At 44.8% G+C, this 15,790-nt stretch overlaps 1 protein-coding gene across 2 annotated transcripts in view; it reads right to left on the reverse strand.

Moving 5' to 3' along the window:
* Positions 1 to 9,504: 9,504 nt before the first annotated feature.
* Positions 9,505 to 15,790, reverse strand: part of LOC130171889 (glutamate receptor ionotropic, NMDA 2D) — a 46,802-nt gene continuing 40,516 nt past the window's right edge. For both annotated transcript variants that reach the window (XM_056380168.1, XM_056380167.1), the window contains exon 16: positions 9,505 to 15,482. In XM_056380168.1, coding sequence (XP_056236143.1) covers positions 12,291 to 15,482 — 3,192 coding nt within the window. In that variant the 3' untranslated portion in view covers positions 9,505 to 12,290. The remainder of the gene's footprint in view (positions 15,483 to 15,790) is intronic.

Consider the following 15,790-nt stretch of genomic DNA (forward strand, 5'->3'; position numbering starts at 1 on the left):
CAACCCTGGGAGAGAGAGCATCAGGCAGGAGCAGAGATGCAAGCAGGCAGGGGACGAAGGGGTGGATTGGAGTGGGACGGAGAGACTGAGAGAGGGAGCGAAGGGTTGAAGGTCTAATTAATGGAAATGTAGGTTATTAGTCTCCTGATGAGGACACTGGCAGAGAATTAATTAACAATTATAATTAGCAAGATTGTTAGAGAGCAAAATGGTGTCAGCCTGTAAGATAAGAGTGAGCTAGCGTGCATAAGTGTGTGTGTGTTTGACTGAAGCTGTCATCATTGTGTGTGTGTGTGTGTGTCTTCATTTGAGAAAAAAAAAAAAGAAGCTGTGTGAACAAGCCCTATCTGACAATGATATATGTCATTTCAGCATTAGTCATGCAGAACCAGCAGCTGATTAGAAATGATAGGGGGCTTTCTCTCCCACCAACCATCGCTAGACCTTTCTCTATAGAACTGCCATTACTGTCTTCATTTTATGGCCCATAAGACTCGCTCTTCATCGGTCTTATCTCGGATGAGTCATGTTCTTGTTCTGTTGTCACAAATAAATGAAGAAGATGCCCTCGCATAGTGAAAGAAACAGAGAAAGAGAGAGAGAGGGAGGGAGGTGTTAAAAAATACGAGCTGTAGACATGCACTCCACAGTAATCAGTGCATTGAAAACCAAAGCACATAAATGGCTCACAATGCTTGCCCTCCATGCAGTGTGATGAGTAAGCACTTGTGGCTCTAACGCGTCTGTATCAGAGTGCGTTTGCATGCCTATCGGAGCATGCTTTACAGTGTTTGATCCCGGGCCATAAAAGTGGGCTGGTGTGCAGCCAGCCAGTGATACATTAAGGCTATAAACCAAGAAGACGTACACACACACACACACACACACACACACACACAGACACACACACACACACAGTGGTATGAAAAACACACCGATACGGTGTGGATGATTAACAACTGAGGGAAAATGCCATAAAGCATGAACAGAGGTGAAGATAAAACTTAATGTACAGATGACATTTGACAAGAGTAAAATGAGGATTGATCAATGAAGAGGACATCCCCAAAACCACAACCTGTCTCTCACTTATTGCCCTCTTTACAATAATCATTATTATATAACAGCACTGGAGCTGTTGCTACCATTTGAGATCATGAGCACTTTCCATACCCCAGCCCCCCTCCTCTTCCTCTCTCAGTCTACAGATGGCTATCTTATTATTTCTGACCATGGCTTAATGAAACAGAAAATTCTCCTCTGATGGAATCTTTTTTGGGGGAGCAATCAGCACTTCACCAATTACACGCATCCATTATCGTCTAACGAGTGCTCACTTGCATCAAGCACCGGCTTCAACCTGGTTGGCTGGCTGGCTGGTTGGTCGGCTGGCTGGCTGGCTGGCTTTTTCCTCCAATGAAATTAAGGTAAATTGACTTGCCTAACTGTTGTTTGTGGAATCAAGGGAGAAGTGGTGTCTGAGGTAATCATATCTGCCTGTTAAATTTGTCTCTTCAGAACCAGTTGGCTCTGTTTGCTTGCATTGGATTTCTGTTGGGGTATGCTTCTATTTGCTTTTTTAATGAAGAGTGGTCCGCTGTGTTTTTGGAAGAGTGCAACAAACCTCCACGCCAGTCAGATGAGACATTTGGCAGGCGATTAGGGGCCGTCAACATGGCCTACAAACTCTCAGTGCTGAAGCAAATAAATCTGCTCTCCATATTTATTTTACTGCTGACCTGCGTCTCATTGCAACAACAAATAGAGCTAAAATGGAAAGCCATGCAGACAGACGAGAGACCATTGTGTAAATTAAATCACATTTATAGGATTAAGTCATGGATTTTGGCTTGCGGATGGCTCGAACCACAAACATCTCGGGGGTGGGGTGGGGGGGGCTGAGGTCTGAGAATAGACTAGATGTCATATAACTTACTAACTGGTTATGATGTCTTTCCTTTATTACCACTGTCATCCAGTATGTTGCTCTGGTACACTCTCACTATGGTTTCAAACTGTATTTATTTATATACTGTACAGTATGTGGAAGAAATAAAAGTTGTACATCCTGTTCCTTGTACAACCTGGCAATATTACATGAAAGGATATGACTCAGAAAATGTTTTCAGTCTATGTGCAGCGTAAACGAGCTGTGAACACAACGCTGACATATTATCACCTTTTATCTCTAACTATGGTGAACTTGTTTGAGCAAATAGATTCTTATTTAGACATCCAACAGAAACAGAGGAGAATTGGCCATTTTTCTGGTCACCTAATGAATTTAAGTCCAATATTATAATATGGAAATATGTTTTCTGTTATCATCTAAATGCTCCACTATGTTCACCAGCTAGTTGTTAACTTTACAAGTTTTTAGGGCAAAGACACTAAAGCACTCCAGTGATCTGAGGGAGAGTCAGGTGATAGTGACCTCTGCCAAGGAGGTTATGTTTTCACCCTCGTCTGTTTGTTTGTTTGTTTGTTTGTCAGCAGGATTACACAAACAAGTACTGAACCGATTTGCACCAAAGTTGGTGCAGGGATGGGACACGGGCCAGAGAAGAACCCATTAAATTTTGGGGCAGATCCAGATCATTCACTATGAATTTTTTTTTTTTTCTCTGAAGTCTGGTGGATGCTGTTTGGCATTGGCTTTGGCAGAGGTCTGTGCTCTCTGAGTGCCCTTCTAGTTCTTTGTACATTCAACCCCTTTCACCTACAGTATGGAGTCATGTAATCTTTTTGCAATATTTTTATTAACATAAAAATGTTAATTAGAATTATTTTAAAAAAGACAAGTACTGCATCCATACTTCCTTCTTTCATATATTTTTCTAATCAAATAACAACAGAATTTAGTGTTATCTATCATTTCATATTTTTTATTTAATAAATTTAAAACATGTGTTTGGCAGATGATGTCTCCACTGGGTGGAGGTTGAGTTTGTGGCGCTCAGTATAATGGGTTTGGGAGCGTTGCCAAGCCGATAGATCATCTACTAACATGAGCAAAACAGGCATGCGAGCCCAAGCATATTACTATTCACAGTATGTGCAAAATACTAACAAGAACTCAAAGCCTCGGCTGTGGGCTGCAAAACCTTTCTTACTGCTGCAGGGAGGAAGAGAAGGTTGTGAACAAAATGTGCTCAAGGGGACAGATGAAAGCAGGAGGGCAGGAGATTCAGGGTAAGAGGGGTGATTGGATAATGAGGCAAGGGGAGAACAAGGTAAAGTCTGAGGATATCTTAATCTTCATCCCAGTTTTCTAGGATGAATTCCCTTTGGGCAGGTGGTGGCTTTACACATGCACACACACATGCACTCTCTCTCTCTCTCTCTCTATCACACACACACACACACACACACACACACACACACACACACACACACACACACACACACACAAAGGCAAACAAGAATGTAGTATGAATAATTATTGTGTCCTAGATGTGGTGCTAATGTTGCTCAGACTATAGCATACAGCAAATCCATGCTCGTGCTGATGCTATCTTAAGGACTGTTAGCAGAGAAAGTTATCAATTATTTCCAGTTTACATTCTGACAGAAGGTCAATACAAATATGACATGCAAATAAACACAACAGATATCTACAGTAGAGCTGAAATGATTGGTTGATTCTTTCAATACAAACAAGTAATTATTTATATAATTTTCCATCCAAAAATGCCAAAAAATGTCTGGATCCTGCCTCTGAAATGAGAGGATTTGCTTCTTTCCACTGATTTATATTATTGCAAATATCCGTGAGTTTGAGATTGCTCACCAAAATAAAGAAGCACTTTTAAGATTACTTGTAATTGAGAAAATAATCATTGGTTTCATCGATAATGAAAATAATCATTAGTATTTTTTTGTTTTTGTTTGGGATAATCAAAAAAATATTTGATCTGGAGTTTAACTGACAAGCAGTATTTAAGTGTGTGTCACTGTCATCATGTAAACTTCCTGTTTCCTCTTGGGTATCACTGGGGCGAGATATGGTATGGACCAGTTTTACAACAACAGATAATACAATAGCTGCTTCAGTGTCTAATAGCTTAGGTTTAAACATCCACACAGATCCTGCTGAATCAAAATAAGGGGACGAATGTGCATTAATTGTTGGAATGACGAAAAGTCCACATACAAGCTGACATACGAACACACAGACATAAATGCAAATGCGACAGAAGGCGCACGTTGGTGCACATATTCTCCCGTATGTCTCTGTCTCACATACACATAAACACACCAGCGCACAGTGTGGTATCAGCTGTGGGTCAGTTAGCTCATTTGTCCCTGGTCGTGGCCCATGTGTGGCTCATGTGAAAATGGAGGAAGCAGGAGAGATCGGCTGTGTAGCTGGGGGAAAAAAAGAAAGCATAAGATGAAAGGATGCTCGGGCGTTTTTTTTCTCAACTTCAGAGATCAAGCCGACGAGTTGTAGAACCCTGCAGCGCTGCACATATGATGAAAAAGAAAGAGCACTCTCTTTCCACATGTACTATATATGTGTGAGTATAGTGTCTGCAGAGATATATATGTAGATGTATAAAATATATTGATACTTAGGTATTTGTACAAACATTCATGTATCGTGTGTAAGAAACGTAAGAGTGTCAGTGAAAGAAACAATAGTAAAATTATCAGTAAATGCAGTAGAAAGAGAAATCCACTGGAGGACAGAATGATTTTAAGGAAGGGATAACCAGATATAGAGAAAGGCAGAGCATAAATGAAATGACAGAGTCAGTCAGAGGAAATAGATTTGAAAGAAAATCAAAACAGAAAGACGAAAAGAACCTGTTATTGGCAGAATACTGAGACAGATGAAGGATGAGATGTTGCGGGAGCATGAGGCCATTGCACTGCATAGCATAAGACGACGTTAGTGTCACTAGAGAGAGACAGAACGGGAGAGAGACAAAGACGGAAAGAGAGTGAGAGAAAGTGTTAAGACCCTGCACCGCAGACATGTGTTACAAATCCCCAGGGAGCTGGTGGCAGATCAGTACAGGATCAATCTGCTGCACCTCAGCAGGGACGCACTCCTTCAATTCCCACACACCGTTCATGAGTGTGTGTGTGTGTCATTGTAATGCATGTGTGTGGATGCCTGTGTGTGTCCATGGAGTCGGAGCAGAAGTGACTGGACGGAAGGAGGGAGGAGAGGGGAGGGGAGATGGAGGAAAGAAAATGAAGCCAGTGGGGAAAGGCAGGAGTTCAGAGATAAATAACTATGTTGGGTTCATATATTCATCAACAGACCAGTCCAGACCGTATGTATTTTAAAATTTCAAGATAAAAGCATAGTTGAGCAGCATACACTATGTAATGTATATTTAATCAAATAAAATTTGTATTCCTGTATTTGATGTCCATGAAACTGCATCACTGCTGGCATCTGACTGCAGCCAGCTCTAAGATAAATGACAGGACACAATGCGAGTGATAGAAATCCCACATGGGAGATCAAGGATCAGTTTATATCCTCGACTCTCCCATCATAGCCATTAGAGCGAAAAGCATAACACTGACCTCAGATCATTGTTTGGGGACACCATGATCCAACTGCCTGTAACTCAATCTTATTAGAGCGTTAAGTCATTACTGCATGTACACACAGAGGCCTCACAATGCAATTAGCCATTAGCCCATCACACTGACAAAGCATGGCTAATTAGCAGATCGCAGGCGCACAGGGAGCAGAACAAAACATATTTAATATCCCCATCAACACTCTCGCGGAATATCATGTGTCAGGTACTGTTTAGATGTTTTTTTCATGCTTGGTCGAGCACAATTTTTGTATTTGCAAATAAATTTAAAGGAGCTTTGAGAACCAGATAAAAGATTTTCCACAAAGGATGACGAAAGTTAAAACTATCTCGAATTCAGTTTCATAAATCTTTCTCTGTTTGAGTCTCTATTTGACTCCATCTATTCCCAATATAATGACTTCCAAACCATGAAGGATAATAAACCCCAAAGCAATCAAAACAAAAACAAAACAAAAAAACAAACACAAAAAAAAAAAAACAGCGGGCTATCAATACAATATCATTCCACACAGGTCTATATATGACTTCCCAGAGAGCCGCATCAGGGTCAGGTCTGTTTAAAATTCTGTTGTAATCAGCAAAAACACGTGTGTTTACTGTAGTAGAAATGGAGCTGCTCAGGTCGCTCGGACTTGGCTGCTGTTGGCTGAAGTCGAGAGTTGAGGCAGAGTGTTAGGTGTGTTGGTCTTTGAGGGTGAAAGAAGTGGATTATGTTAGGTCAGCTCCGGCCAGATCAAAGCAAAAAGTCTGACAAGAACCAAGAAACCTCGGAGAAATATGTGCAAACAAGCATGCGCGTGCACACACACACACAAACACGCACATTTTGGCAGAGAACGGCCTGTCAGAATGCCAAAGGAATTACTCTTTGAGCTCTCCATAAATTTACTTTGAAGGAGTTCTGACTGGGTAATAGCTTGTATGGAAAATACTGTCACAAGAGAAAACACACACACACGCCGACACACACACACACACACACACACACACACATACACATGCCCACGTTGCACAAACACAATCTCAAAGCCCCTTATTTATAATCGCATTCGTGACAAAAGAATTGGAAGGAAACACAGCACCACTGGCATTAATTAAAGAGAATCATATTTTATGAAGCAATTCTCAGGAAGTAAGTGCAGCACTGACCCTCCAGCCCCACCCCAGACAGACAATGTCAAATAAACTAACACATTTAAATTAGGGCATAGACCAGACCAGTCTGGGCTAGGAGCGACATCACCCTACTAGCAACCCGCCTTAGCAACCCGTAAGTAGGCCTGTAGTGTTAGCGAGGTTACTAGAGCAGAACTGGGCCGTGTACAACGCTGAAAACACACACACTGGTTTCTGTGGGTATATGTGCCCTGTCACTGTGGTTGGATAAGCTTTTCATGGTGCAACATGCAGACCCTAGAGCTGGTGAGTACAACGTGTGGTACTCCTGTATTTCCTTGATATAATTCATGGCTGTTTCAGCCAATGAGGACCCTGTTTGAATTCTGGAGCACCACACGTATCGCTTCCCAGGTCACGGGCCAATAGAGAGAGGGATTTGAGCTTGAGGCTGCACCAGGATCTCTTACAAACTCAGGTACTAGACTAGCCTGGCGCACACTGCACTAGGCTGGACTGGATTGTTGAATGCATAAAATTTGACCAAACAGTAAATCTGATGAATCAAAGCAGATTAGTAGAACGAGGTAAATCAAAAGAGGAGCATCTCAGTAAAGTAAAACAAATTGAACCTGACTACTCTAAACAGGAACTGATGGATCAGAACAGGCAAGACAGTGCAAAGCAGAGTGCGGGGCTATACAGCAAACTCACGAGACAGATAGCTCAAAACAAGCAGAACAGTCATTGTGAATGTACTTCACTTCCTCTGGTAACAAAATCTCTGAACCAAGTTTTACACAAAAGACTCTGAATTTTCCAGAAATGAGAGTACTATCTACAGTGTGAGTGTGTGTGTGACTTGTACATTGTGTGAGTGTTGTGAAGCCACACGTGTGCCTGTGTGGGATAATCAGACTACTTGAGGCGATGCTTTAGATTGCAGCTTAGTGAGGGCTAGAGGAAGATGAGGATCATTGGCTGAGTGATGTACGCATTGTGTGTTAAATATGCATGCACAGCAAAATGTGTCTATGTGTTTTTCAGAAATAGCAGGAGAGGGAAAAACGGAGGGAGAGCGAAGGAGAGCACTACAGAATCATGCTGCAGTGGACTTACACATGATTAGTGCACATGCAATACACAGACATTGCATGTCCCCTCTCAACATGAAACACACACATTACAGTGTTGGAAATGTGCAGTATAGAGAGAGAAGCACACAACTGTTCTGGCTGGTTTCAGGCTATCAGTGATATGGAGCTTTTGGGATTACATGCAGGGCAGCGCAAACTGATGATTTAAAGATTAGGTGATCGACACGATAGCAACACTTTATCATAGCCACTTCAAGCCAAACCAGTCCAGTCTAGATCAGCATAGACAGCAGACACGTCACCACCATGCTGCCCCTCAGCTTTTAAATATTTCACCTCCCATTGATTAAGGTCAGGACTGAGCAGACGGGCGCATAGCAGATCTTTGACCAGTGCTTTGGGGAAAGTGAAGGACATTATGCTATATTACCCAGCAGGCACCAGGTGGTGGCGGTGCAGAGGACACCATGGCAACGCCATGAAAATGCCATGGCAACACCATAGCAACTGTGGCCTCATTTGCTCGCTGGTGGTGTGGTACAGCCCAGACTTGCTACAGTGGCGTGGTCGTCAGATACACACTTCAGTCACATCAGTAATAGTAACATTGTTCATTAATTATTTCATCAATCAATTAATTGATCATCATTATCAACAATCAGTCAAAAGGAGCAAGAACACAGTATCTACTGGTCTCTGTTTTTTGCTAAGTGAAGTGAAGACAGAAAGAAGAATGAGCTAATTTAAAAAGAGAGTGATCAAAGGAAAAAATGCAAAGGTCAATGGACGGGTTAATTAACAAAGTGATGTGATCACCATATGATAAAACTTTAAAAGAGGAGAGGTGGAGAATGTTTATCGCTTGCAAATGAAAACAAAAACACAGGAGAAAGAAGTGCAGAGGAGAGCAGGAGAAAGCAAAAGAGACAGCAGACTGTGTGAGAGAAACATACTGATGTGTAAGAGCAGCGAGATAAAAAGTAATGTTAGGTAGTACGAGAGGAGTGACAGACTGATAGCTATAGTAGATATAGATGAATAGAGAGTTTAGACTTTTACTTGTCTTTTTTGTCACAGGCACTAATGTCTTCACAGTCATATAGGAGGAATCGAAATTCAAAAATGATTTCAGTGTCTAGAATCGCTACAAAGCTAAAACATTTAAAACTATTTCATCTAACACTTCCTCCAAATATACCAAACTTAACTAATATATATATACCTGTATGTATATATATGTATATATTTATTTGTACATATATATTTCTTTATAGATAAATGATAGAATTCAAATGATAATTGAATACAATAAAATATCTCAGTTAAATCACAGTATAACATGGTACATTCTCAAAAACATAGTATATTTTAATATATTATTTTTTCTCAGCATAAAGTAAAATAAATAAAACAAAATAAGCCAGAGGGTTTTTAAGAGTCACTTCTGTTCATGCAGTCACAGACTTAAGTATTAGCGCCTCAATAGAAATTAATAATGCTCAATGACATACCAGGTTTAAGCCCTGTTGATTGGTTGAAAATGACTGTGTTCTACTACACAGGAAGCAGTCGAACTGTTGCCGTGGTTTCCACTGTTGGGGTGCAGAGTAGAGCAAGCTTACTACCTCACTGAAAGGTGGCTGCCCTGGGTCCTAAGCATTTGCTACAATTGAACTACACAACCCACCCAACCCCCCACCCCGCCCACCCACCACCACCACAAATCTTTGAGATTTCATTCAGCTAAACATGCAATGATTCTGTTTTCCAAAGGATGGGTAACGGCAAAAAGCATTTCTCTAAAAACAAAGACAGATCGTTTTAAAAATTGCCCCACACAGACCTAGAAAAAAAGCAATCCATGTGCAGATAAAAGGTACAGTCTGCCATCATTGAAAGGCAAAGGAGTTAAAAGGGGAATTGAGAAGGTCGACTAACCCTTCGATCTGTGACGACATGCACAAACACAACGCACAGTCCCTCACATTGCAGGTCAACCCCCCCACCCCCCCCCTCCTTCTAGCCATTATCAACAGCATCCAAAAAGCTACAAAGTCTAAAAGTAGGTGTAGGTCTTTTGCTACATCATGTCAAAGCTACATTCAACTACAATAGAAGAAGAGCTGGGCTGTGGCTGGTCTTAGTGTGAGAGATGAGGTGTGTATGTTGACCTTATGAAAATGGAAGGTGTATGCATTGCAATGTTGTCAACATTGGCACAGTTTACACAGTAGATGGCTTTTGGCACAGCTCACAGACGGTACAATGCTACAGTTCACTACTCTCTCTTGAACACATAGCATTTTGTATTCATATTGGTCAGCCGGAGCCAGGTGCAGAGGACCTTTAACTTACAATCACATCGGACCAAATTAGATGAAATCTATTCACCTATAAGAAAAGCATTGAACATGTGGAACATCTGACTCTGGCTGAAACAAATGATCAAATAGAGGAACAACAATTACAATGTCTCAGATGCAAACAGATGTGCCATTGCATCACATTGAAGGTGGGAATATTGCTCAAAGTCAAACAGTCATCTGATAATCGTGATAACAGGAGTTATTACTGACTGCATTCAGTGAAGTCTCAGCTATTGAATGTGCACCTCAAATCGGAAACATTCACAGTATATCGTTCAGTCTTTTTCGCCGAAAGGAAATCGTCAAAGTATCATTTCCTCAGCACAAGTGTCTGTGGCACTTTGAGACTTTAACCTTGGTTACGGTGAATTTTTATTGTCCACGACAGCAACATGAGTTAACATCAACTGTTTTTCACATATCAGCAAAAATATGTTACCTGTAGATTGTGCAGTTACAACTGTGGCACATATGTCTGAGAAATACAATGAGGAATTGTGCTTCATATAATCCATCATCTACAAACTCTGCCAAGGTACAATATAGTAGCGTAATACAATAATATCCTAAGAGAGCTATTCAATTCCCCCTACTTCCCCTGAATAAATCCTGACTGGCCACTTTCATAGAAGTAATAGTTCATAGCTTCACACCCCTTCCTCTGTATCATGTAGCTACAATTATTAAAGTCACCCGCAGCCTCTTGCACAATTGTCTCCAAAGCTTATTTGAATATTATGCAGCCATCTAGTGCCAATTACAGATATTGCACCAATCATCCCCTTGATCCACTTACATGATGGTGATTTATGCGTAGCTCACATGTAGAAAGAAAAGATGGGGCTTTATCTATGAAAACAAATTACTTGAAAACCAATCTTGCTTAAAAGCTCTTGAGTGGAAATTTGGCACTGCTGTTGAATCATTCCCACTTCCAACACTAGCCACATCCAGCTTCCTCCTTATTAAAACACTAACACAGTGAGAGAAATATATTGATAGAATAAAAAAGAGGGGATGGGGAGAAAGGTCTGAGTAAGAAAGAAAAGAAAAGACAGACATAAAAGAAAATCTGCTACATGTCTTTTTTGTTCTTATTGTTATTTCTCTTTTTAAAGTTCAGTTTGTTGTTCAAATACTTTGATACTCAACTGTGTTCGAGTTCTGGTCGGACCAGAGGTGACATGACAAGCTCCGACAGGGAGGAGGAGAAGTGGTTCCTGTTCAATCTGATTGGTTAAAAGAGTTTCTAGTAAAACATGACATCACGTAGATGGTCCTGGGGTAGAGCTAGATGGGTCTGATGGTGTCATGAGGTCAAAGGGCAAATAAATAGCACTGTCCTCACTGCCCAGTGAAAGGTTTTCAGGCAGACAGAGTGCATGGGAGAGGTGACTGCATTGCTTTTCATATCAACTGATTTACGAAAGGGAAGAAGAAGGGGCAGTCTCTCCGACACCAAGAAGCAGTCCACCAATCCAGTTCAAAAGCCAACAGCCAATGAGGACAGGGAGCCAGAGTCTATTGACCAAACACTGGCATCTTCTGGGAGAGGGTGGGTCTCTCCACATCCCACCAAGGAGTGTTCTCAAAGCCAGAGGGAGGGAGACGTTTTGAGCATATATCTGTTCGTGTGTGCGTGCGTGCGTGCGTGCGTGGGCTCGTGCATGTGTGAGTCTGTGTGTACAAATATGACATCATTACTCACAGATTGGAGACTACTCTTATCCATAGTTGTGACTCGGGGAGGGGAGGAGAACCGAAGATGACATCACAAAGCTCAATTCTGAGCGGAGAAGAAGTTCTGGGGCTGCGGTCCTCGATGATGCAGCCTCGCCTTCACTCTCGTCATCACGGGAACCATCCAAACGGATGTAGCTCACCCTGGTGTGGCGTCTCACTGTCGCCCTCACTAGAACACGTACAATGGAGCGGGTGGCAGCAGTGTTGCTCTCACACAAAGTAGTGTTAGCAATAGAACTACTGTCCAGATTAGTTCCCGCAGTGATGGTTGCTAATTGATTACCTATGGTCACCAAGGCAGCCGCATCTCTGGTGTCATCCCTGGCTACAGCTGCCATGGCACCACGGTTCTCACTAGCAGTGGTGCTCGCTCCCACGTCTCCCTCTCTCCTCTCCCCCTGTCATACCTCACTCTCCAGGCTGGAGAAATGGGCCGACCCTCTGCGCGAGCACAGGCTCTTGGCTTTGAGTGGCAGGTGGGGGGAGTAGAACCTCCGTGGCTGTGGCACCGAGCGCAGTCTCTGATACTGGAGCTTGGCACTGGCCGAAGCCTGAGCCTGGCCCTGGCCTGCCATCCCTACCCCTGCTGGTGGTGAGACGGAGGATGAGGAGGGCGGAGGCGGTATGGGCATCGGGAGGGACGTGGGAGACATGGACGGCTGCTGGGGTGGTGACGGTGAAGGCTGAGGTGGATGGTCTGTGGGCTGTGTGCTGAGGCTGAGGTTAGATTGGCTGCCGGATTTGGCCTGACTGGGATCTGGTTTGGGAGGCAGAGGCTTGGGGCGAGAGCCCCCGCTGAAGCTGTGGCAGTGGGGGAGAAGCTCTTCCTGGCTATGAGAAAGCGCCGTGGTTCCTCTCTTGGAGTGGGAGGTGTGTGAGCGACTGTGGGGATGTGGGTAAGGGTGGGGTTGGGGGTAAAGGTTACAGGAACACATGGTGACCCGTCCTGCTTCTTCCCCTCTGTCCCTAGCTCTCCCCTTGCTCTTCCCTCCTCCACTCTTCCATTTCCTCTCTCCCTTCACAGGGATCTTGTCCATTGACCAGTATCTTCTAGGAGGAGGGAAGGCTGCGGGCGGAGGCGGCCACTGTGAGCCAAGCCCTCCACTCCCTCCTTCTGATCCCCAACCTACACCTGGCCCTGAACCCCAGAAATCAGTACCAATCCATCCCTCTGCCCGAGTCCCTAGTAAGGAATCATCCCGACTGTTGATACTGCCCCCTTTCTCTCTGGAGGGGTAGGTGCCAAAGAACCAGCCTCCTCCACCTATGCCTCCTATTCCAGTGCTGCTTCCCCCTGCGCCTCCCTCCCAGTACCTTTCAAACCGGCCAAACTCCCCTGACGAGCCCTCATCTGAGTAACTGTCCTCTGCCCTGGCCCTTTCCCTCTCTGACTCAGACACTGCCCCCCTACCTGCTCTCCTTCCCCTTTCCTCCCTCAGTCTCTCCCTCTCTTCCTCTTCCTCGTCATTGTCATCCTCGTCATCTTCAGAGTCCCACTCATGGAAGGACAGCCCTTCTCTTGTCTGTGCTTTCTCTTTTTCATAATGCATTAACAAAGGACGCCGCTCCCCAACTCTACCGCTATCGTCTCTGTCCATCCCTCCACTTCTTCTCCGCTTGGAGGATGGAAGGAGCGGGTGGAGGGATGTTGGGGGAGTATTAGAGCCATCTCCTCTTCCATTCACCCAAAATTTGACTGATGCGGGGAGTTTGTTGAGGTTGGGGTAGCGCTTACTGGGGGTACGATGTCTGGAATGAGGGCGTGAGGATTTGGGATGCCTCTCTCTGCTTCTGCCACTGTCCTCCTCTTCCCTGTCGTTACCCTCATCTCCTCCTTCTCTCCTGCCTCTGTCCCTCTCTCCTTCCCATGAATCCCGCCCTTTCTCCCCAAATGTGCACCGATACTGAGTAGAGAAGGAGGAGTAGTCTTGCATTCCTCCTTCCCTCTCTCCTTCTCCCTCTCCTTCCCTCTCTGGCTCTACATCTCCCTCTTCTGGCTCAGAACGTTTTCCCCCAGTTGATTTCCTTCTTTTCTTTGTCTTCAGCGCCTTCTTCTTCTTCTTTTTCACCTTTCGCCGCTTCCTTTCTCTCTCTCGCTCTCTTTCCCTTTCTTCCCTCTTTTTCCTCTTCTTGCTCTTTTTCTTTTTCTTCTTCTCTTTCTCCTTCTCTTTTCTCCTCTTCTTTTCCCTTTTTTGCCTCTCTGCATCTCCACCACTCCTCTCTCTCTCACTCCAGCTTGCCCACCACTCTTGGAGCTGAGACAGTTGACTCCCCCCTCTCTCCCTTTCTCGTTCTCGTTCTCTGTCACCCCAGGATGTGCGTGGTTTCCTGGGGGGTATGGGCGGTGGCAGGCGCCCGTGGCTGAGGGAACGAGGCCGGATGATTGAACGTTCCCTCTCCCTCCCCCTGCCAAGGAGGAGGCTTGACTCTTCCGTCAGCTGATCATCGTCATCATCATCCTCTCCATCTATTCCTCCAGTTCTGTCTCGCGTGCTCCTGGAGGAGCTGTATGAGTAAGTTGGAGATGTGGAGCGAGAAGATGAGGCAGATGAAGATGTGGATGTGGATGACGTGGTTGACGAAGAGGAAGAGGACGTGTAGTGCAAGGATGCGGACGGAGAAGGGGGGGTATAGGAGGGGCTGAGGGGTACTGGCACAGGAAGTGAGAGCGGGGGAGAGAGGGGGCGTGCCCTCCTCCCTCCTCCCTCCCTCACTCCATCGCGTGCTCCTCCCCTCCGCCCCAGGGGCAGAATGTTCTCGTACAGCGGCCCTCCAGGCTCTTTGGGCTTCTTGGGCCTGCGCTTCCTCCAGAAGGATGAGGGGAGAGGGGGAGAGGGGTGTGGCAGTGGGGGTGTAGGAGGCAGAGGGGCCTGACTCTTAGGAGGCAGTCTGGGAGTGCCCAGAGATTTAGCGGCCCCTTTCCCCTGACCTCCGCTGCCACCTCCCACCACCCTCTTCCCCACCCCATGGTCCATGCCCTTCTCTGAGTAGAAGGCCACACTGGCTGGAGGTGGCTGGGGGTGGCCCCTGGGCATAGTCTTGGGGGTCTGGGACCCTGCCTGCTGCTCCATGCAGGGCCCCAGTCCCTCAGGGTCAATGGGACCATAGTATCTCTTATAGCCATCAAGTCCCCCACCCCCTCCAGCAGTTGAAGCCCAGTTTGGTGGGACTTTCTGAGCAAAGGGTCCCATGTCAGTGATGGTCCCCCTTACAGCCATAGGGTTGGTAGCTGTAACAGATTTGGGCAGCCTCCAGCGATCCACCACAGCCAGTCTACGGTCTGGCCGGGGCAGGAAGGTGGAGCAAGGGAGGGGTGCACCGGCAATGGGGGTGTTGGAGGGACCCAGTGCTGTCCCAGAATGCACCACGGTGGGAGGAGAGCCCGGTAGAGGTGTTTTGTAGACGGGCTGTGGTTGCTGCTGTTGCGGTGGTTGCTGCTGTTGCGCCATGGCCATAGCTGGGTTGGTCATAGACGTTGAGACAACATGTGGCTGGGATGGGACTGTAACCATTGCAGTGTGGTGATGAGGAGGCAAAGACTTAGCTCCACCTGGCGCTGTTTCATCCTCAAAGCTGCAACAGCTATACATGCCCTGTTAAAAAGAAGAAACAAGTCATTTAACTCAATGTAAAAGAGACTCTATTAACTAAGTAACTGAAATAGTAAATTAAATTGAATAAACACTATTTTCTAAAATGAAAAATGAAATGGATTAAAAGACAACATAGACATGCACAGATGCAGATATGCTACTCATGTAAAAAAAACTTGATAAAAAGACTTTATTACATATACATGAGAGATGGATAAAAGGGAGAAAGAAAGAAGGGAGTCGATGAGAATGGAAATCATAAAACAGCAACACAATTAATTTCCAGTTTTCAAAAGAAATGCAAGATT

This window comes from Seriola aureovittata, chromosome 7 (genome assembly GCF_021018895.1).
Source record: "Seriola aureovittata isolate HTS-2021-v1 ecotype China chromosome 7, ASM2101889v1, whole genome shotgun sequence".
Classification (NCBI taxonomy): Eukaryota; Metazoa; Chordata; class Actinopteri; order Carangiformes; family Carangidae; genus Seriola; species Seriola aureovittata.